General features: G+C 39.6%; 1 protein-coding gene across 1 annotated transcript in view; it reads left to right on the top strand.

Annotated features, from left to right (window-relative positions):
- Positions 1-324: 324 nt before the first annotated feature.
- Positions 325-25042, top strand: part of valopa (vertebrate ancient long opsin a) — a 35771-nt gene continuing 11053 nt past the window's right edge. The window contains exons 1-3 of the mRNA XM_031284322.2: positions 325-1195; positions 5966-6176; positions 22191-22308. Of these exons, the coding sequence (XP_031140182.1) occupies positions 832-1195; positions 5966-6176; positions 22191-22308 (693 nt within the window). The 5' untranslated portion in view covers positions 325-831. The remainder of the gene's footprint in view (positions 1196-5965; positions 6177-22190; positions 22309-25042) is intronic.

Here is a 25042-nt window from a genome sequence, read left to right as displayed (position 1 = left end):
ATGACTCAAAAGACTCAAAGCTGCCTTTATGCAGCGCGTTTTTTTTTTGCTGCACAGTACATGAAATGTGTGAAAGCTGAACACGTGTGGCCTACTTCATTTGCATGAATACAACAATGCCCACTGTGACCAAGCAACCTGCTGAAGTGCCTAATTAGGCAGGATTATTGAATTGCGCGCTGGAAAAGGCAAAGCCATCAGATCTCAAAGTGTAATTCCTGAGCGCCAAGAAAACAGAATCTCATTTGGTGTATGACTCATGGCTGAATGTGATTAAGGACAAAGTGGAATTGATCGTTGTTAAAAATAAAAAAAAAAATCCGCAGCGCGCAAACCAAAGAAGCGCACATGAAGAGGGCGCGTGGCGTCCTGACGCCTCTCCTGAAGGGCAGCAGAGCAGTGATGCCGGAGCCGTCTATATAAGAGCTTCCAGGATGCCAAATATCGGTCATTCACGCGTTTGCTGCTAGCGCTTTCCAAGACATTGCCTGTGCCCGCACCGTGCATCGTGCGCACCGCCAATACTCCGCTCTCACGCGTAGCTCTACACACGCTTTCCAACAGCTCAACTCAACATTTCTCGCGGATTTATTTACCTTCCCACCGTGCTGCAATATGCACATCAGCCAATAAGGATTTCAACACAAAAACTTTGTGAAAGAAGAGTCCCAGGACGCACAGGATGCTCCGCAGCGCAGTCAGCGAGTTGAACGCAGACTAGTGAGCGCGCGCTGTTCAGGAGGGACTCCACGTGAAGTTGGGAGTGTGAGAAACAGAACAGAAACAGGATTTTTCCCTCGGTTAGTGTGGCCTACACGCTGGGTTTAGACAATGGATACTTTAAGTCTGTCAGTGAACGCTGTGTCCTACACTGCAGCGGCTGAACTCTTCCCTCCTGATGACCCGTTTAAAGGACCCATCAAGAGCATCGCGCCGTGGAACTTCACTTTCCTGGCTGTGTTCATGTTCTTCGTCACCTCCGTGTCTCTGAGCGAAAACTTCCTCGTCATGTTTGTCACTTTCAAGTACAAACAACTCCGACAGCCCCTGAACTATATTATAGTTAATTTGGCAATCGCTGATTTTTTGGTCTCCCTCACAGGTGGAGTAATAAGTTTCCTGACAAACTCCAGGGGTTATTTCTTTCTTGGGAGGTGGGCTTGCGTCTTGGAGGGATTTGCTGTCACTTTTTTCGGTAGGTTTACCTGTTTTTTTTTTTTGTTTTTTTTAATTGTCTTTCTGGTGCTGTAATTGCAGGGCATGCTTAAGACAACTTCCATAACTGGGTGTCTAGGTGTCAGTCTCGGAGCTTTTTTTTAATACACATATTGCAATAATGTGATGACTGTAAAAAAGCTCCACATGACACATCCTCAGACTTCCGTCAGTGCTGACTTCAACATCTGTTGATAAGTTAGACCATCTGGGAGGGAGGTAAAATATAAGTGATAGATCACTTCAGCTACAACTGTTGCCAAAAATGAAAAAAGTGGACTGAGGATCAGGGTGTCAGTAACTTTGCTCAGTTTCTTTGAACATTCATATCATGAAATGATTGTTTATGTAAAATAAGCAATCCTTACTATGTCAGAGAAGCATACTGAAATTCACAATATTTTGATATTTGCGATAAACAAACATTAAATCAGTTCAGCATTACTGCTGCTTTCAGTATTCTGCTAAAATTCAACAAACTGCTTGTTGAATTTAAAACAAACAAAAGGAAATAATTTCCAACATTCTTTTATTGAACAAATTGAACATTGAGTTGAATATAAAAAGGCACCACTAAAAAAGAATGACAGCTACATTATAATTATAGTTTTCTATTTAGTTTTGTATTTCAGCTAACACCAAAAATCTCATTCGCGATATTTTGCGATGTGTTTATTGCGCCAGTTGATATCGCGGTGACGATAAACAAAACAATATATTGTGCCGCCCTATATAGTAAAGAGTGCAACATAAACATTAACAACATAGGAATGATTATACAATATTTTTTTTAATGTGAAAATGTTCTTGTTTAATCAGCTCTAGAAATTCATTTTGTAAATCTATTTCAGCTTGTATGGGGCATTCTTTCAAGCTCATCCCCCATAATGGAGCTCTGCGCGTGTAATCTGCATTACATAATGCCCATGCAAACTAAAGCTAGAACAAAAGGATTGAGATGATGGACGGTAGTGTGTGCAAAGTCAATTCTGAGTATAAATTGTGAAGATAAAAGACAGGAAAGTTCCTTGAGTTCAGGCAGCAGTCGAAAAAGTCACTACAGTGTCTGTCAGGGGTAACTCACCCACATTTTTACGAGCCCATGGTGTAGATTTTTGAAAACTGTTCCTGCATAAAAACAGACTGTAGGATCAATAACAAAAGCTCAGTGTGAGTCTTCAAAGCATGCTCAGGAGCCTTCTCACAAACTGCAGTGCATGACTTGCCATAAGTAGGTTACCAGCACCGTGACCGCCAATAACATTTCAATCAGGAGAGACGAGTGAATGAAGTAAAGATGGATGTTTATTATAATAGATTACACACTATTGAAGTCTTGGTTGAAAGTCTTCGGCGCTTGGGATCTACAGGGAGTTTTGTAACTGAAGGCCAGCAGCAAAATAAATCCCCCCATGAGTCCAGACACGGGTGATGGTAGCGGCTGATGATTCTGATGATTCTGATGGAGCTGATGGAGCTGATGGAGCTGATGGAGCTGATGAATCTGCAATGACTGGCGGTGATGGGGAGGTGGAGGGAGGTTTTGCCATTTGCGACGCTTTGTACTGAAATGACAGCTGACAGCAACAGAGAGGAGAACAGATTTTAAACAGCTGTGAACGCAACGTGCACATGACAGCAGCATGACTGCACTAAAGTCAGAGAGAGAATCCTCTTTAAACAGAGGCAGCAGCAGGATGATAGGCTTACAACGTAGGTGTTTCACTGAGCTATTGAATAGATGAGATCAGCTGATGAGAGCAGCTGATAAGATAATTGACAGCCCCGGACAGGACAGCAAGGAATAATGCGTGAGCATGTGTGTGAGGATGGAATGCAGATGCGTGAGAAATAAATAAAGGCGCTCACTGAACTTATGCTCTAGCTTCAATTAACTGATCCCTACCATAGAATAGAAGGCGCTGAAAAGACAAGACAATCTGTCACTTTTTAGTCACAGACCCTTTTTTGCAGACTGGGGATCTTGCAGGGTCACAATACGCAAGACTACTATTTACCTTCAACAGTAGTGGAAGAAGTATTCAGATCCTTTACTTAAGTTAAAGTACTAATACCACACTGTAAAGATACTCTGTTACAAGATAAAAGTCCTGCATTGAGAATGTTACTTAAGTAAAAGTATGTAAGTATCATCAGGAAATTGTACTTACTGTATAGAAAGTAAAAGTACTCAATGTGGAAAAATCCTTACATTTTGAAAGTGGAAATGATCAAAACAGTTCTGTTTAATCAGCTAATCATATCAGCTGTAGCAAACTGTAGGCCTATATATTATTACATAGTTTTATCTATAATAAAACCTTATATTTTATATGTGTTTTGTGTGCAAAAATCTTAATTTGTAAAGTATCAAGTAACTAAAGCTGTCAGATGATAGTGTAGAGTCCGACCGATAAAGGATTTTTAAGGCTGATATTGATACAAATATTTGGTGATTTAAAAATTCGATATTCTGATATATCGGCCGATATATACAAAAAAAAAAATCCAGAAACGCGTAACAAAACATAAACAGATTTCCCTAACATTAGTTATTTGTAGTTATTTATGAGTCCTCACTAAAATAATATGATAATGCAGTTTAAAAATAAACATCAAAATATATTAAAGTTCTGATAAATAAAATGTATAAAAATACAAACTTAAGATATGAAACTTAAAGTCCTTTGAACAAAAACTCAATAACAACAAAAAAAAATCAAAGCGTGTTGCCAACAGGGATGTTGTAGAGCGCCCTCTGGTGGACAAACTATGCAACGCCAACACTCAGAACATGGTTGATGGGTGTTTCGTCGGTTATCTGTCGGGCTGTAGTGGAGTAAAAAGTACAATATTTCTCTCTGAAATGTAGTGGAGTATAAGTAGAAAGTAGCATGAAAAGAAAAGACTAAAGTAAAGTACAAGTACCTCAAATTTGTACTTAAGTACAGTACTTGAGTAAATGTACTTAGTTACATTCCACTGCTGAACTTAACTACAAAGATGTATGACAAAATCAAACTTTGTCGGAATGTCAAGATGGGAAAAAGACTGACTTAAGACAGCCTGGAGTGAGTTTTATGATCACCTTATACTAAACAAGAGACGATGGGAGGGCGCCTCTAGCATCATTCTCATGATTTCATTCAGATATTTAAAAAAATTGTTTGTAACAGTGGAATCGCTTGAAAAGTCGTTCGGCATAAGTCAGTGGATTGTTTTTGTGGTCTCTGCTGAAGGCTCCTTATTGGATTTATTAACAAGGTTTGTGCAATCTCATATTGGCAACTCAGACATCTTACAGAGGAGTGACACAGGGAGTCACAGGATGTCTTTATTACAGACTGTCAAACTGTCATATTTATCAACAAAAGAAAACATTCATTTTAAATAAATGATCAGGAGAAAATAATGAGCCTCACTTTATGAGAATATTATCGAAAACTTGTCCATTAAAATGACTGTGGAGCTTTAATCAGACAGCTTTGTGTCCGTCCTTATTATGAGTTACTATATCCTATATGGATCTTGACCTGCATTACATTGCATGTCAGTTGAATTCATATAGCCTGGGATATTACACTTAACATGCTGATACTGATAATGGAATCATCAAGACAATGAATTTCGCTACATTTCTCTAAGTACACTAGAAACATGGTGTATGGATCTGAATGTCAATGGGCATATTGGGCATATTGCCTAGTGGATCCTGGTGTGTTGGGTGTTGTGATGCATTGAATCACCACACAAAAAAGTACTATTATTCATGATTAAGGACTGTATGAAAACCAATATCGCAGGGCAAAGAGCACTCTAGCACATGGCAACACAAAACCACATTTTGTTAGTAGGATGAGAAGCCGGCGTGACGCTAAAAGAAACCATCTGACGTGATAAATTATGGTTGAGGACGCCAATCAATAGCCCACTGAAGTGAGGCTTACATCTTCAAGGGGCTTGTGGTGGAAAGCCACTTCAATTCAAAGTCTTGACAGCAGTTTCAGTGATTGACAGCTGTGTTGCATTGGTATCACCTGTGCGTGTGCGTGTGCGTGTGCACGTGCGTATATGTGAGGAAGTCACCGAGTAATTAAGCTGAGTAGGATGGATGCTCTACTTATTATTCTGCTCAGGGTGACAGTATTTTCAGTCACTATTTATTTATTTTTTTGTATCTATTTGCAGCTGTGCTTTAAAGATAAGTACATTAAAGCTTATTGGGTAAAAACAACACATGGTTTTCTAGAAAAATACACCCTTTGATAGTCAGTTTTAGCCCACTTTAAAAAGCTACATATACAGCATTGAAGTACTGGTGTTAATTGTATTAGTGAACCTTTGCAGAGGCTCTTTTTAAATGTGTGTGACATAATAAAACACCCTAGTTCCCACCTCTCTTACTTTGTCCTCTCCAGTTGAAGTACTAGAAGTACCTGGCTGTGAAGAGATAGGTAATCTGCGAGAGAGACTTATCACCATAATTACAGTCGGCCTTTTTTGGCCCATTAAGAGGTAGCCTAATGTACCCATACTGTACACTCTCTACCCAATCATACACCATTTTTAGCAACATAGACAGACAGGAGACAGGAGACATTCCAGAAAACATTTTTTCAAGTTTATTACTGTCATAGCAAATGAAAACCACAGAGCTGTGACTTTCATAGTTACAAAAAACTAATTCCAGGACTTAGTGGTGTGTGTTTGTGACAGCTCCTACAAACTAACCTCCTGCTGTTTGTTTCAGGGATTGTGGCCATGTGGTCCCTCTCTGTTCTGTCCTTCGAACGATTCTTCGTGGTCTGCCGGCCTTTGGGAAACATCCGACTGCAAACGAAGCATGCGGTCCTGGGTCTGGTGTTCGTCTGGACCTTCTCCTTCATCTGCACCATCCCTCCAGTGCTGGGCTGGAACAGTTACACTACAAGCAAGATCGGAACCACCTGTGAGCCTAACTGGTGAGAAATGAACATTTTATTTATCTCTGTCTATAACCCACAAAGAGCTATGCCTGTTTCAACCATTAGACAGCATAGATAAATTGAGGTATTCTTATGAAAATTAACCAGCATAGAAGACAAAACTCAAAATGGACTCTGCAGCGGGTGCAGCAAGCATTATTAAGCTACATAAGTTAAATAGCCTGACACTTCTTATTGAATCAACAGCAGAACAGTATCACCAAGGCAGACTACACAACATGATTCCTCCAACTCACACTGTTTATGGTGAAAGCGCTTTTAAAGTTTTGTGCGGCCTCACCTTGGTGTTTTCTAGAGTACTTTATAAACATGGAAGACTATAAAAACAGTATTAAGGACTATTTGTCCACTACATGTCATGTTTCTCAACATTGCTAATTTATAGTTTAATGTAATTTGCTGTTTGTTTAAAGTCAGTTGCTTTTTTCTTTTGTGTGAATTTATTCATGTTGCTGTCTTGGCCAGGAGTAAAAGAAATTATGTATCTAAATGAGAATACTCCTGGAAAAATAAATGTTAAATATGAGATGGATAAACAATAGTAACTCCACAGTGAATGCCGCCACCAACACACACATGAAAGCTAAAAGAGACACTTCACAGTTTTTACACACTGCATAGCGCAAACACACACACACACACACACACACACATACACACACACGGTTGTGCATAGCATGCATACAGAAGTCCTTCACAATTTGCTCTAGGTTAAACTTCTCTGCTTAGTCATTCTAAATGCATAATATAAGTTAACTCAGCCTCTCAGTCCCAGTGCACTACTCCTCAAAGTTTTCAAGCATTTTGAGCTGCATCCGGCTCTGCAGTCACAATGCAACAGGGATTATCAAAAACAGCAGAAAGGCAGAAGTTCCTAGTTGACTGCAGAAGTTATATATATATAATTTATTGATCCCAAAAAAATCTATCTATCTATCTATCTATCTATCTATCTATCTATCTATCTATCTATCTATCTATCTATCTATCTATCCATCTAACTATCTATCTAACTAACTAACTAACTAACTAACTAACTTCCAGACCCAGTGTGCACCTGGCAACATTATGGATGTGTTTGACTTGGGTCACTTGCAGGTGGAGCATTAAATCAGTGATTAATTGAGGTAGATGCAACCTTTAAAAAAAAAAAAAAAAAAAAAGTATGCCAAAGTACAATAACACATACCCCAAAATGACATCATCCTTAATTTTATTGTTGTGCATGTTTGTACTGTTTACTAAGGCCAAGCAGCTAACTCTTTGTTGAGGAGAACAAAGTGAGCATAGAAGGTGTCGAGCTACGAGGCCTCAAACATTATGGAGGAACTCCATGATGTTGTGGACAGTGATCGTCTTAAGTTCAACAAAAAGAACTAACAACAACAAACCTGTAGTGAAGTTTGAGGAATCTACTGGCCACCGCCAGTTGATACGGCTAATATGGTAGCAAACAGTTACAGATACAGAGCATCATTAGCATACATTTGGTCTCCACCAGCTCATAAGGGAAATATTTGGCTCTTTAGCTGCTGAGTGCTCCACTTTGTTCATCAGCTAGTCACTAACTTTGTTGTTAGGTGCTAAGGTTCTGAAAACAGCTGACACTGAACCAAAACAGTGAAGTTGTTAGCTGTAGAGCAGATCATAACTGCAGAGTTGGGTGGTAATTCTCTGTGGCTTCGTCACTATGAGCGACGACTTTACATTACACAGTCATTTGACTCATTGTTACTATAACAATATAGTATACTATAATATTGAATGCAGCAGCTTTAAACTAACTCCTAACACTAACCTTAATACCAGACTTTAACCTTGTGCTAACCCTGGTGATTCAACCTAACCTTTATAAATACCTTTGTAGAGCTGCAAAGATCAATAGTTTAGTTGTCAACTATTAAACTAAACGCCAGCTATTTTAATAATTGATTAATCAGTCTGAGTAATTTTTTTAAAATGTAAAAATTCTCTGATTCCAGCTTCTTAAATGTGAATATTTTCTAGTTTCTTCACTCTTTTACGATAGTACACTAAATATCATTAAGTTGTGGACAAAAGAAGACATTTCAGGACGTCATCATGGGCTTTGGAAAACACTGATCGAATCCCCCCCCCCCACCATTTTCTGACATTTTATAGACCACAACAACTAATCAGTTGAGAAAATAATCGACAATGAAAATAATTGTTAGTTGCAGCCCTATATTTATTAATTGTCTTTCTTACCACACACCTTGCACACAAACAGATAAGGTTTTTAGACATTCCACACTCAGCCCTGTGGCTCTGATCTACATTGCCGCTGTATTAGCTCACATTATGTGAAAATGTCTTATGGAAAAAGTCAAGAAACAGTTGGGCTCTGACCTTGGCCCTCAGGGTGCCATCTGGGTAATGCTATTTAGCTGCTTTGATCAAAGGTGTGCAGATTGTGGGCTGAGTGTCTGCCTCAAGCCCTGTAAGGGAACCATTGCGCAATTGAAGCACGGTGGGAGTGAAGGGTTCATATAATACAATTAAGAGATCACCTTATGGAGATACCCAGCGCATAGATGACCCACTCCACCTCAGCATGAGTTCTGTCAGAAAACATTTGGTTAACAGCAGGAGCATTACCAGCACATGTGTTCCAGGTCCAGAATGTTGCCACATGCCCAGCCTGATGCATTTTTAAAAACCTCATTTATGTGTATCTTTTTTATCTCTGGATACATGCAAATATTCAGCACTGGACGGCTTCAGAATTTTAAAAGCATACTTGCAAGGTTTTGAAAGATTGTGCAGGAGAATTGTCACTTGGTGGCTGTATCCTAGGTGAGGGGTGTGGATGAAATCTACCGCATCTACTATCAGTGTTGGGAGTAACGCGTTACAAAAGTAACGCAATTACAGTAATGTATTCCTTTTTGCTGTAACGCAGTAATATAACGCATTACTAATTAAATTTCGGTAATATTATACTCGTTACAGTCTCAGTAACGCGAGTTACAACGCATTTTAACCCAACATTTAGTGGTGCGTTTTTTTTAAGAATTCACCAACACCGCGACACATTTCACATAATACGGCAAAAAAAAGCCGTATTATTTTCCTGTCGCTGTATTCGATGGTTGAGATGACTGCAGAGACAGATACATTTGCGAGATGGATATTATTTTCAGGAGTTATTACGCTGCGTTGAAGTGAGCTGTCCTGTTTCTGTTCCTGTGGTCAGAGCTAGAACCAGAGACGGTACGGACAGCATGTATGTCCCAACAGGTCACGGTACGTCAGCGGCTGACAGATATAAACATGTCGGGAATTAATGTTGAGGCTTGCTACACGTAAATATCATTGCATTTTATCAGCCGTGGAGAGTAACTATGCCTGTAGTGGAATGGCTTCGAATGACGACCAAAAACGCTTGTCTTTTACTGTGACCATTTACTGTTCAATATGTTGCAGTTTTACAAACAAGAAAGTGAACAACTTGAGCCTGACGGACATGTTGCTTCTCAGAGTAGGCTACACAACAGACAACTTCCGTGTAGCCTACTTCAAAATAAAAGCACTTCCTGTGACGGTTCGCAGTAAAACTAAATTACTGTTAAACAAGGTTGTGTAGGCTACCTTTTCACAAATCAGCTGTAAATCAAGTACTGTAAATAATGTAAATAGTGAGTTTTAATCACACTATAATTGAACATTTCCTTTAGAGTGTTTTAACCTAACAACATGAATTTCTTATTGAAGTGCTATAAACAAACATTTTACAACAATGCCGTACTTTTAATTGAGTATTTTAATTTTCTCCTAATTGCCTATTATACGTTTTACTTATCTATTTTTTATAGCTTTAGTTACTTTGCATATTTATATTAATTATACAAAATATGAATAATCTATGATGTATTAAAGTGGATTCACAAGCTAGCTGCCAAATCAAACTTCACCTGTTATTTTGGTAAAAGTAACTCAAAAGTAATGCAAAAGTAGTGTAACGCATTACAATTCAGAGACAGTAATATTGTAATATAACTAATTACTCTCAAATGACAGTAACTAGTAATCTATAATGTATTACATTTTGGAAGTAACTTGCCCAACACTGTCTACTATGCTGCTGGCTTTCCTCCAAATCCCTTCCCGTGCTCAGGTTGTCAGACATTTATTACAAAGATACACACAGAGATAAAGGTTTAACACTACAGTCGTGTGTAGGAAGTCTGTAAAATAAGTAACACTCGATAGTAAGGGTACAATTCATATAGTTAAGTAATGTTTAACCAGTGGTGTAGTCTATGTGATGTGCAGGTATACGCAGTATACCCACTAAGAAAGCTCCAGGATTTTCATATACCCATTTAAAAATGCCCAATGACCCACAACAACATACTTTCCATTATATTTTTGATATATTTTGAATTGTCATCTGTGTTTTTTTTCTTCACATTTCCACTGTAAATTGGTGCATAAAAGTGTATCCGAATAGCCTGACAAGCCAGACCCAACATCTTGATGTGGGTCTGGCTTGTCAGGCTATTCGGAACTCACCATTGACAGGGCTCAATCCGAGGGGCGGGATAAACGGTTGTCTTTCAAATTCCCTCTGCACGCAATAGGATAGCACTACAACCAAGCAGAGCAATGAAGAAGGTAGCGAAGCTAGTTGATAGATTAAATTAAACTTTTGCCGTATCCGATCGGCAAAACTCCGAACACATCTTCCTTTTTTAAGACTGACTTCAGTGCCGTTCTTTGTTCTTTTCTCAAAGAAAAGCTTAACTCCAAGTCTTCCAGAAGAGCGCTGTTCCCAGCAGCAGCAGCCATAAGCCCTCCCACCGACTCTATACACGATGTGATTGGCCTGACTAGAGTTGGTTTTTCCAGCTCGCAAGCCAACGGAGAGTGCCTAGACCCCCCTGACTGCAAATTAAATTTGCTGCCGCTAGGGTGCATCTAGATTTCTAGGCTAGTATCCGAATAGAGGAAATAAAGTTGTTGCTCAATGTGCATCAATCAATCATGCATGAGCATGCTCGATGCTCAAAACTTCCCTGCGGGAGGACACCCAGACCCTCCACTATGATATGCCACCCCCCTCCCCCAAAGGCAGATTCTGGCCAATATACAGTACAGTATACCCACTACAATACATTAGACTACACCACTGTGTTTAACTAATGCATGACTCATGGGGATTTAATGCATGAATTAATGCAGGATGTATCATGGATTCCTGTTGCTTGTACAAATGATCAAGTCACTATGAGTCATGTGATTAGTTCACACTTAACAGATCATCAATTAAGGAATGTTAATTCACAGTTACTTCATACATTAATTGATATGCAATCAAATTAAATCAAACCTATATTTTTTACAGAAATATGAAGCTTTTTTTTAATCAAATGGTCATGTACGGGTGCCAATTGACAAATTAGAGGAGAGTGGACTGAAATTGAGAAAAAAGAAAGTATTTTCATATTTCTATAAGAATAGTTAGCCTGCTTTCAGGGAGGCCTAGCAAATGCATCGGTCTGAAATACACTTTTATGTAAGTGGAATCCAGCTAATTTGGCTGCATAAAGTAACTGTGAATTAACATTCCTTAATTGATGATCTGTAAGTGTGAAATAATCAGTCATGGTGACTTGATCATTTGTTAATGGTGAGTGTTATGATATGATAGGTCTTTTATGGGAGTAGGTGTGGTTAGTTATTGTTACTGTGTAGAAAGGTGTTTCCTATGGGCCCCTCCCCGCATCCACCCCTATTCATTCTAACATCTATTTGGGCCCACCTCCCATTTCTAACCCCAGTCCGACACCCCTGCGTGTTGCATTTAAGGTGAGAATGAGACCTTAGTTTGCCTGGATGAGTGTTCACCTTTCTATGTTCATGAGGGGTTGTGTTGTATTCACTCGGTGATCGGTGGCTTCCTCCTCGGAAACGACAGCTGTTCCACCTTACAGCTTCTTCTCCGTAGTCGCCAGGGCTCCGCACCAGCCCACTCCTCGAAGTTCAGGTTATAAAAGGTGCATTTACAAATAGTCGTGTTGTCTGATAAATAAAACAGTTTTTAAAAATACTGTCTCGTCTCTCGTCTTGCCGCTTCAAGCTCTCAGCTTCTCCTTCCGATTGCATCTCACACACCTGCCGCCTCCGGGCTTAATTAGAGTCACCAACAACACATAAAAACAGTGTTAGTGTTTACGTCAAATCAGTTCTGACCAGTAACGTGCAGTGTATTATTTGTCCGGGTAGGCAGTGACCTATGTATTAACATGTTACGTTTACGCAAATTAGGTTCATTACGCATGGATAGCCTGTGCAATAGCTCCACATCTGACTATCAAACCTAATCAATGGACACATAATGGACACCCTAACCCTAGCACATAACACAATAAAAGCCTTTGTGTCGAGAGAGAGAGAGAGAGGGAAAGAAAGACAGAGAGACAGGGAGAGAGAGACAGAGACAGAGAGAGAGAGAGACAGAAAGAGCGTGTGAGAGAGAGAGAGAGAGAGAGACAGAAAGAGCGAGAGAGAGAGAGAGAGAGAGAGAGAGAGAGAGAGAGAGAGAGAGAGAGAGAGAGAGAGAGAGAGAAGACAGGAGGCTTGGTGTTAGCGCATCAATAACACAGCAACTTATATATACACTTCTACAACATGCGCATAAGCACATGGCACCATAACCACACACACCACACAGGGTATGGTGACGGCACACCAGGATAAAAAAACAGAGGGACATCTTGGTGTCAAATATGTTTATATAACTATAGATTATAAAGGGGGCACTTACTTCACTTGTAGACAAAGTGGATACATTTTTAAAGTGCTCATATTATGTTTTTTGGCATTTTCCCTTTCCTTTATTGTGTTATTTATGTTTTTTGTGCATGTTATAGGTTTACAAAGTGAAAAAGCCCAAAGTCCACCCCAAAGGGACTTACCATCTCCAACAGAAAACACTGTTCACAAACTGCTCCAAACAGCTCTATTGTAGTCCAGCCTTTACTTCAGAGACAAACGTGGTCACTTTGGAACACACGTTATAATGCTCACCTAGCTGCTAGCGTGGCACGCCCTCATACTCTGCTTCTGAGTGGCTAGTAGTCCTTACCTAGCTACTGCGCATGTGTGACTCCCAACACAGATGGAACAGAAGTGAGATGTCTCACTCTGTACACTGTTTTTTTTTTTACAGTGTAGCTAAAACAGAGAGCTCAACACACAGGGTGAAAAGAGGAGCTGCAGCAATGTGCAGTACAACAAAAATATGGTGTTTTTTGAAAATTAAACCATGTAAACCTATTCTGATATAACCTCTAAATACAATTATGAACCTGGAAATGAGCATAATATGAGCACTTTAAGTATGAAATATCCATCACAGGGAAGTTCAGGGCGCGAATTTGCGTTATCAAGGATCCCGAAGGAATGTCCCGCCCTACTCTGCTTCTAATTGGAGCTGGGAATGACGTCACAAGTTGAACATGCCTGTGTGAACGACTGATTTAGTGAGACATAAATAAGACAGAAGTGCTTATACCTTTATGTTACTACGGCTTTCACAGCTGTTGATATAGGGGGCAGCTATGTTGATTTTGAACTCCTTCTACTGCAAGGTTTAGTGCGTTCCATTTGTACTCGGAACTCAGATTTTCCGGGGTCAAAGTCAGAAACACGCCCCCTCACCTCAGATTTCCGAGCTCGGAACTCGGGCAACTACCGAGTACCCCGAGCTAAAAATTCAACATGGCTGCTCTGTGCATCAACAGTTGTGAAAGCAGTAGTAACACAGTTATAAGCACTTCTGTGTTATTTCTGTCTCACTAAATCAGTTGTACACGCAGTGCTGTCCATATTCTATCTGTGGACATGTTGTTACGCTGTTTGTATGCACACAAAAATGATGTAATGCGTTATAAACTGGCATTGCTAACAATGGCTAACCTGGATAAAGCTAATGAAAACAATGAAAATCCGACTTGTAAATGGAACACATTCAACTCGGGTGTGATGTCATTCCTGGCTACGGCCTCCGAGTTCAGAGGTAAATGGAACGCACTATAAAGGTTGTCCGAGTTTCGAGCTCGGAAATCCGAGGTCAGGGGGCTTGTTTCCAACTTTGACCTCGGAAAATCAGTACAAATGGAAAGCACTATTTGCCTCACCGTTGATCATTCAACTCAGTATGAGACCCGTCTACACATGCGCAAATCTACGTAAATGTTGGCCTGTGCGCCAAACCTGCGATAGAGGCACAGAAAGCCTCTGCTTCAGCGCCGTTCTCGCCCATAGCTTTAAACTTAATGCATTCAGGAACGGATTGGTTTAGGAGCCAGCTGTGGTAAAAGCAGCATACTATAATTTTCAATCACCTTTCCTGAATATTGTTAGTGGAGTATGTGTAATTCTTTCATTATGTTTAATAATGAAAATAAATAAATAATTAAACAATTTAAGACAAATGCAGTTACTTTCCAGTATTCAATCTTTTATCTGAATGCCAGATAGATGCCTCTGCATAAACATTTTGAAAGATGATTTATATTTAATTAACCAAATATTCAGGGGTAACTTATTCCAGTTTGTTATGGCTCGATACATAACAGTTTTGTTTTCCGATGAGCAAGTCCTTAGGCTAGGTACAACGATATGACCATTACTAGCAAATCTGGTGTTATGGCTATGCGTATTATTACAGTTAACAATTTGGTTGAATAAAAATGTTGGCATATCTGAATTAATAACACAAATAAACCTATCATATCATAACAGAAATTAATGATACAGTCAGCAGTGATTCACGCATTAAATCATCATGAGCCATGCATTAGTTGAACATTACTCCTATTTAGTACTTCCATTGTTTTGTAAGAAGTAAGAGTGGTGGCTGATGTGAGATTTTATGCAGCTTAAAGGTGCACTATGAGTTCCTGCATGGTTTCAGTGCAATTTCATTTTTGTCTCAAATCGTAGGCATCTCTCCTTGATCCAGTAGCTGCCTGTCCCCTGAGTACACTGTGAAAAAGCCCGGTCTCGGGAGACAACACAGGGGGCGTAAACGTCAAACAAACACTAGGGGCACAGGCTGTGCACCAAAATACAACAAACCACTCCAGCCAATCAAAACATTTTTAAAGGGGTGATTGAATGCAAAACCGATTTTACCTTGTCATAGTTGAATAATGACAGTTTAGTGGGTAAATAGGACATACATAAAACCTCAAAATCCCATTGACACCTCTTTCCTCTGCAAATCTCACAATTTGAAACGGCCTCTGAAAACGGGCAAATCTCCTCCAACATTTACATAGGCTACACCACTGATCTGAGGTCAGCTTAGTCTTCTGAATAGGTCGCGTAGATCTCAGAAATTGTATACATTGTTAATCTGCTGTTTTACCACTAAATTCACTTCTGAGACTTTTTTATGCGAGAAATGAACTGTGTAGAGGTCAAATATGGGCCGTTTTACGAAAATTTATGTCTAATTGCAAAGTTTGTCTGACTGTGTGTCGGAGTTCAGCGGCCGGTGTTGCCTGTGTTGCTGCCTCGCCGCCGGCCTGCCTTCCTTCACAGACCCCGGCCTGCTGTGAGGTAGATGGAGCTCCGTCACGGCTGGCAGCCCACGGCACTCCATACCCGCGCAAAGTCACCGTTTTTTGGGTGCGGCTGGATGGAGCTCTATCAATGAGAGCTAGCTAGCCTCCTCTTAGAATACCTCTGGAATTCACAAAAATGCATTCAATTGAAATCGGACATTGAAATGAAGCTAACTAGCTGCGATCTGTACACATAGGATTGAAGGGACTAGCTAGCAGCTAACGAAACCCCTAATGTTCACAAAAATGCATTAAATTGAAATCGGACACCATTGTTAGCTTTATAAGACCTTGGGGTAGATGTTATCTAAGTGGCGTGACGAAATTCAAACTGTAAATATAGCTACTCTAGTTATGCCGGCAGCCGGCAGCCAGCCAGCTCCGCCCCGAGTATTCCAGTAGTCGAGTACCCAGGGAAACGGTGACTTTCACTGGGTATGGAGGTTGCCGCTTTCTCGTCAGACTGTACGGAGCACCTAGCTAAAGTCCGACACGTCTTACCAAATTTGCAATTAGCCATCAATTTTCGTAAAACGGCCCATATTTGAGCTTTATATAGTTGAAGAGAAAAGGATAGTGCAGAAAAAGATTAAAAGCAAGATCAATGACTGCAAAGCAGCATACAAACATAAGTTAGAAAGCTTTTTCAAAAATGATGTTAGGAGAGCCTGGCAGGGAGTCCAATCTATTACAGGATACAAGCCCAAGAAGCACCCTATGGTATCAGAGAATGACTTTAACATGGCAAATCAATTAAACGATTTTTACTGTAGATTTGACACACATGATTTTAAAGCAGAACAGAATGACGCCATCACAGCAGTAAGAGACATGAAAGGTGTGGATATTGACATCTCTATGGATGATGTCAAATCTTATTTTAGACGTGTAAATCCCCGTAAAACTTGTGGACCTGATGGTATCAGCTGCAGGACACTAAAGGTGTGTGCTGATCAGTTGGCACAGCCCTTCCACAGGTTGTTTCAGCAGTCACTAGATACTGGTGTTGTTCCCAGTTTATGGAAAAAATCCCTAATAGTGCCTGTGCCTAAAAACAATAGACCTAAGGAACTCAATGACCCTGTTGCCCTTACATCTACAGTTATGAAATGTTTTGAAAAAATTATTTTAAAACAACTTCTCCATGAGGTTTCACCTCTTTTAGACCAAAATCAATTCGCTTATCAGGCAGAGAGAGGTGTTGAGGACGCGCTGCTATCTTTGATTAACAGCACTCAGGAGCACCTTGAGCATGCTAAGAGCCTGGTCAAGATTGTGTTCATTGACTTCAGCAGCGCTTTTAACACAATCCAACCCCACCTTCTGGTGAGAAAATTGGTGCATTTGGGAGTAAATCCCCAATTGATCTCATGGATTTTTGACTTCTTGACAAACCGCAGTCAGCAAGTCAGATTTAACTCATGTATATCATCCTCAAAAATTATAAACACAGGGGCACCACAAGGGTGCGTTCTGTCACCTATTTTATATACATTGTACACCAATAACTGTCAAGCATCCTCTTCAGCCCACACTTATTTTAAATACGCTGACGACACAGCACTGGTTGGTTTTTTAAAATCTGACATTTCTTCTGTGAATGAATTCCAGAGGGAATTACAGGGTTTTACTCAGTGGTGTTCTGATAATTTCCTTGAAATAAATGTGAAGAAAACAAAAGAGATGGTCATAGATTTTAACAAAAATAGAATTACAGCCCCCCCCCTCTAAGATCAATGGTGAACTAGTAGAGAGAGTCTCAACCTACAAATATTTGGGAGTTGAAATTGACTCTAAATTAACTTTTAATGTATGTGCACTGAATAAAACTAAGAAAATGCACCAGCGGATGTTTTTCCTTAGGAAACTAAACACTTTTAGATTAGACAGACACATCCTTGTAATGTTTTACAAAAGTATCCTCCAGAGTGTTCTGTCTTTTGGCCTTATCTGTGTGTTTGGTAACATGCATGTTAAGGACCAAAAGAGATTGCAGCGATTGATCAAGATGGCCAGTAGGATCATCGGAATTGACCAGGTGTCGGCAGCTCAGTTGTACAATGAGCTTATCTTAAAAAAGACTGACCAAATCCTTAATGACCCCACTCACCCTCTTCACCATAAATTTATGAGAAGCAATAGGTCAACTGGTAGAATTTTACAACAGAGAATTAGAACAGAAAGGTACAATAAATCATTTGTGCCTACAGCGATTAGACTGTATAATGACCAAGCACATCACAGGCACTTTAATTCCGCACTGGCACTTTAACTGGATGGTAGATCTTAATTTTTCTTATTATTTTTAAAATGTTTAGCTACCTGATGATAATTTTATAGTTTTTTTTTCTTTTCATATCGTAAATGTCAGACGTCGGATTGTCTTTGTCTTTTTTGTAGTATTGTTTATTTTTTTTGTATTGTTATTGTTGATTTCTGTCATTGTCATTTCTGTAGTATTATTCTCTTCTCTATACATGCTTATTGGCTTGTCTGTGGTGTCTATATGTTTAGAGAATATGTTGTGACAAGGACGCGTAATGAATGACCACATGAATTTCCCCTTGTGGGATAATAAAGTTTACCTTGACCTTGACCTTGATTTATCGCTTTAAAAAGTCTCAGAAGTGAATTTAATAACTAAATAGCAGACAAACAATGTATAACTTTGCAGTGTCTGAAATATGAGACCTGCTGTCTCGTCTCCAATGTGTTTCTAGGTGGTTCGCTCAAACAAATCAGCGCGCAGCTCATCTAAATATTCATGAGCATACCATATTTGGAAGAAAAGCTCTTGTTCCAAATACAGCCATATTCACAAGGTAGTTAAGGGCCTAATAAAATAGCATTTGGGCAATTTTCAGCCCAACCAATGTTACACACCCTATTAGGAGACCTTAAGGAACAGTGTAAAATACCCTATATAATCACTTATACACCCCTTTAAAGATTTTTTGGGCATTTTCGGCCTTTATTTTTAACAGGACAGCTGAAGACTTGAAAGGGGAGAGAGAGAATAAATGACGTGCAGCAAAGGGCTGCAGGTCAGAGTCATACCCGGGCCCCGCTGTGTCGAGGAGTAAACCTCTATATATGGGTTCCCACTCTACCAACTGAGCTATCTGGGCTCCCAAAGAAAGGATTTTAACGTTTTATATTTTGGTGTCGCCCAGTGGTAGTGTTAAAAAAAAAAAAAGACCTCCCAAAAAGTCAGTGTTGCCTCCCAGTTTAAATGAGGAGATTTACTTTGACAGGTTGTTGGTAATAAATCGGTCGGACTGGTTCATGTGATACACCTCATCAAAAATGACAGTTTGGCTGGCGACAGCACTCTTGGAGACAATTTAAATGCCGAAATGGCTCATTAAGTCACTGAATGTGAAATTACTTTGGCCTCCTGACCAAAAGATGGAGATGCTGCGGGCCCGGCGCCAAGAAGGGTTGTATTGCGTGCCATTTAGAAAAATAGCAAAAACAACAGAAATGTTGGCAGAGATACCAGTGTCATGATACACCAGTAATGAAACACCTTTGAAGTTTTCTCCCATAGAATATTTGAAGCTTGTTATCTGGTTTGGCATGATGGACACAGATACGTTTAAGTTATTTGATTAGGGCCAGAACACGGCGCTGTCCCCCAGTTCTGAGGGAAAGCGAGAGAGCTGCATGGGATTAGCAGAAAAAAAGACAAAATGATCTGAACATCTTTTCTTTTTAAGTACTTAATACCCTTAAAGGAACACGCCAACTTATTGGGACTTTAGCTTATTCACCATAACCCCCAGAGTTAGATAAGTCCATACATACCCTTCTCATCTCTGTGCGTGTTGTAACTCTGTCTGAGCTAAGCCTAGCACAGATCCTGGAGGTAACCGGTTCCAACTAGACTACTGCTCCCAATAAGTGACAAAATAACGCCAACATGTTCCTGTTTACATGTTGTGATTTGTATAGTCACAGGGTGTACAAATAACAAAGTCACTATGCTTTTACTATCTAGTAATTGTTGACTCTATACTCTATTTACTCTGAGCGAACTCCAGGCGAACTCTCTGCTCCTCACCACAGGGCATCAGGTGCTGCTAGCAAATCACTCCGCCCAAGTAGCAGAAGTAGCAGTGCTTCGCCTTCTGAGAATATAGTTCCCAGTTTGTATACGGTTAGAAGATGGCTGTGTCTCATATGATCTTGTTATTTGTACACCCTGTGACTATACAAATCACAACATGTAAATAGGAACATGTTGTTGTCACTTATTCAGAGCAGTAGGCTAGTTGGAACCGGTTACCTCCAGGATCTGTGCTAGGCTTAGCTAGCGCTGGGGGCGTCAGACAGAGTTACAACACGCACGGAGATGAGAAGGGTATGTATTGACTTGTCTAACTCTGGGGGATACGGGGAATAAACTAAAGTCCCAATAAGTTTTAGAGTCTTTGCATGGTTAAAGATGTAACTTCTTTTCATATTAAAAATATCTAAAAATGACTACACCCATGTTTTATATTTTGTTGAACTTATGCCAAATGTTTCTAACAATGTTCAAACCTAGAGAAATCTGTAATTTTATTCAAGGACATGGTCTGTGTCATTTAGTCGCCGTCGCCTGTCAATGGCGTCATATCCGCTTTGAGCAGGCATCAGCGTTAGGGTCTGCCAGTCATGATTGACTTTTCAATCCGATTTATATCACTTGGACTGTTTTGAAGAGGAGGAGACCTCTGCGCATAATTTGTCTCCCTGTAAAAACCTCCTGAACAATAAACACTGAAGGAATTCTAACCAGGAGAACCTGACAGCAATGACGTCTTTTGTTATTGTTTTGATTGAGAGACCCCTAGCAGCAGAAAATGACATGGTGTACACATTTAAATGAATCAATTTCATTAAACCTACCACCAGACCAATTTTAGGTGGTGATCTCACTGACCTGGCAATCTGCCCCAAATATTCCTATTTCTATTTCATATTATGGCCATGATGCTCAAAACACATGGACAACGTAGGGCTGGGAACTGTTCGCATCTAGTCAAAACGCCACTATACTGCCAACCGCAGGATGAAAAAAAAAAGTAGAAATAGGTATAGCAGGATGATAACCTACTGTATTTGTCCCCCGAGTCCCTTCATCATGACGCCGGGACTGAGCTGCTGGGGGAACCGAATGTTTCATTTTCTGACCTATTCAGTCATACACCTGAAATGTCACCTTAGATTGAATGAACAAATGCAACTATGTACTGTACATCTACAGACCAAAGACCGGTTATGGTGTTTTCTGCACACGGAAGGGGCCATAGAAACAAACCTAATGGCACGAGGTAGCCACAGGAATAGAGTATATTTTAATAAAACAGAGGGCAGATGTGTTGAGTCCAGGTGGAGCCACTTGAGCACAACCAAATGGTGCATGGCTGTCTGTAGGGGTGCAATTAGAAAACAAAAAAGCACTGTATTTTCATGTCCTGCTTTCAGGGGCACTGAATGAAGGGAGACAAGCTGAATGATTCCAGGGGCCCAGAGCTGCACAAGGGTCCTAGAACATATCACGGATTACAGATAATTCCAATATCAGAGCCTTGTGTGAGCAGAATTTCTAGCAGCATCCCTGAGTGTTTTATTTTGTGCAGATATACCTAACAAATCCCTCACAACTATGCTGTCTTTTAACCACAGCATGGCACCGCCCACTGGCCTCAGTGATTTGTTTTGCTCAAAAAAGCAATTTGAACAAACCGAGGAGATCTTAATGCATTATAAAGTACTATTTTGCATGTGTGTCACCAAATGCCAATAAAATCATGAGGAATAAAGTGTGAATCGATGTGTGCAGGCCACACTTTGTTCAACAAGGACTGCGGTGAGTGAATATATAGGTACACACACTTACTCACACGCCACGGTCTTTCAGGTAGTTTGTTACACATTAATCCGATTATTAATTCATCCGATGGCAGTAGGTATTCTCATGGAAATGACATAATTTGAATAAATTAGTGGCCTCCGGGACCCTAATTGTGTCACAGATTTGTCTCAGCTGTGAAATTTCCCTTTTAACTAAAGCTCAAATGAGATGCAAAACTGTCATCTTTCTCTTTAGCCAGATAAAAGCTTCTGAATGTCAAAATAACATTTACCTCCTAGCTGGGAAATGATTGGATTGTTAACCATTTTGTTCTTAAAGGGACACGTGTTTTCAAACAAATGGTCTGCTGTTTGCATCAATCTATTGATTGATCTATATCTATTGTTATTGATCGTTCACTACGTGTCACTACATTTATTGTAAGCAAACAATTATCGGTTGTAAACTGTATTCTGGTCAGGTTTACATGTATGTTTTGTACCCAGTTTAAAGCGAATTTAAACATTGTTGTTCTCCACCTCTGAACAGGTATTCAACCAGCACGCTCGATCACAGCTACATCATCGTTTTCTTCATCACCTGTTTCATTCTGCCTCTTGGAGTAATATTTTTCTGCTATGGAAAGCTCCTGCAGAAGCTCAGGAAGGTCAGTATGAGTTTTGACACAACACACATGGAAATCATTCATTTATAAATGCAGCTCAGACTTTCAGTCATTTTAAGAAAAAAAGTGTGTTTCCCTAAATGTCAAATTATTTCTTTAAACCAATCAGAAACATCAAGGGGGCTGGTGGTAGGGCTGGGCAATATACTGATATTATATTGACATCGATATACGAGGCTAAATAGCGTAATATCGTGACAACAAGTGTTGTCTTTTCCTGGTTTTAAAGGCTGCAATATAGTAAAGTGATGTACTTTTCTGAACTTACCAGACTTACTAGCTGTTTTATTATTTGCCTTTACCCACTTAGTCATTGTTTTCACATTATTGATGATTATTTATCTATACTGTCATTGCGAAAATATTTTGTAAAAGCATCAATTGTCAACCCTACAATATCGCTGCAACATCGAAATTGATGTATTTAGCCAAAAATATCTTGATATTTGATTTTTTCCATATTGCCCAGCTCTAGCTGGTGATATGAATGCAGTGGTGTAGTCTACGTGATACACAGGTATACGCAGTATACCCACTAAGACAGCTCCACGATTTCCATATACCCACTTAAAAATGCCCAATGACACGCAACAACATACTTTCCATTATGATTTAAATATATTTTGAAATGTCTTCTGTGTTTTTCATCTTCACATAGGCTAAATAACGGTATTTCCACCATAAACTGGTGCATAAAAGTGTATCAGAATGCAGGAAATGAAGTTGTTGATGCTCAAAACTTCCCTGGGGGAGGACACCCAGACCCCCCACTATGATATGCAGTAGATTCTGGCCAATATATATATACAGTACAGTATACCCACTACAATACATTTGACTACACCACTGTATGAATGGGTAGTTGTGTAATTGTTTAAAAGATGTTTAAAGATTACCAGTATGAGTGCTAAATGATAGGTATGTACATACATAAAGGTACATCTGTTTTAGTTTGAAAATGTTCCAATATGTTTAGAGAGACAGAAACTTTGAAGTCAGCAGCAGAGACCAGGAAGGCAAAGTGGAAGAAATCGGCCTTCAGTAGTGTGCTGATGGGAGGATTATTACAGCAGTTTGTTGAAAATAGTACACTGATTTGGGGATTTTATTACAGGAAATATCAGTGGTGTAGTCTAATGTATTGTAGTGGGTATACTGTACTGTATACGTATGGGCCAGAATGGGCCTTTTGGGGAGGCATCAATGACTTCATTTCCTGCATTCTGACACACTTTTATGCACCAATTTGCGGTGGAAATACCTTTATTTAGCCTATGTGAAGAAGAAAAAAACAGATGACAATTCAAAATATATCAAAATTACAATGCAAAGTATGTTATTACTAGGGCTGTCAAACGATTAATTTTATTAATCGCGATTAATCGCCAAATTTCTATAGTTAATCACGATTAATCGCATGTTTTATCACATGAATAAAATTCTATTATTTTGCATTTCAGAACTGTGTGAACCAGTGTATCTTAATTGGGAATCAAATGAATGCAAAGAAAGTTACTTTATGAACTTGACTTTAAGATTTGTAATTGTTTATTATTTTTTTACTGTAAACAAAAGAAAAATGTGTGAATCTGTCATTATTGCACAATTCCTACAAGTACCTAACCTAACTGAGATGTAACACTAACACTTTACTTATACAGTACAAACAAAATGGTCCAAAAACCGGTTGCCACAGCAGGACATTTGTAACCTTTACGTTTTTCTAATAAGGAATGTAACAATTCTCCTGGACAGAAAAGGGGGTGGACAATGTCCCAAATGACAAAAACAGTCAAAAAAACGATACAAACAACACAGTCCTAAACCACATGAAACTACTGTCCCCCTCGACAACTTTTTAAAAGTAAACTTTCCATTCAGAATCTTATTGGCATCCATTTCGGCGTCTCACACTCGCCATCCACTCAAAAGGTAACGGTAGCCTACTACTCTTTGGCCGGCTCGCAAGCCCAAACAAGTGTGTGCGGCGTGCCTGTTGTTTTGTTTCCGGTCTAGCTATATCCGATTTGGTGTTGTAGTTTTTCTAACGTTAATAACGCGTTTAACTGACAGCACTAGTTGTTACGTGTCATTGGGCATTTTTAAGTGGGTATATGGAAATCCTGGAGCTTTCTTAGTGGATATACTGCGTATACCTGCATATCACGTAGACTACACCACTGGGAAATATCAGGTATTGGTCAGTTTGTAGCTACTGACATTTGATGTAAGTTTCTTAAAACCTGCTTTTTAGTCGTTTGTTCCTGGTATGCTTCTTCCCTTTCCCACTTCTCTGACCATGGTAGTAAACCTGCGGTATTGTGAATGTTGTGGTTTTGAAAAGTAACAGCAGTTGATATGCTACTGTATAAAGAAACATGCTTGTACCTGAACTGTAAGTTTACTCCATTTTGATTTCTCATGCATGCATCCAAAAGAGCATTCTAAAGGCCACACATTGGAACCATTAAAGGTGGAGTCTGCAATTTTTTTTTCCTATACACTTTTTGTGAAATTAAGTGAATATCTCCTCAAGGTCCACTAACTGTTTGTTCTGTGTGCGTGCTGAAAAAGAATCTGTTGGCCGTCCAACGTTCCGCCAAAAACGCAGGTATTTCCATTCATTTTGAATGGGGGGTCCACTGAGACCAGTGAAGTCTATTAGAAGCACTTTTCTGGTGAGGGCTGAGCATTACTACGCAGCCTCAAACTGAGC

Source organism: Sander lucioperca, chromosome 15 (assembly GCF_008315115.2).
Source record: "Sander lucioperca isolate FBNREF2018 chromosome 15, SLUC_FBN_1.2, whole genome shotgun sequence".
Lineage (NCBI taxonomy): Eukaryota > Metazoa > Chordata > Actinopteri > Perciformes > Percidae > Sander > Sander lucioperca.
Note: the sequence above shows the minus strand (reverse complement) of the source record. Positions and strands in the feature narration are given on the sequence as shown.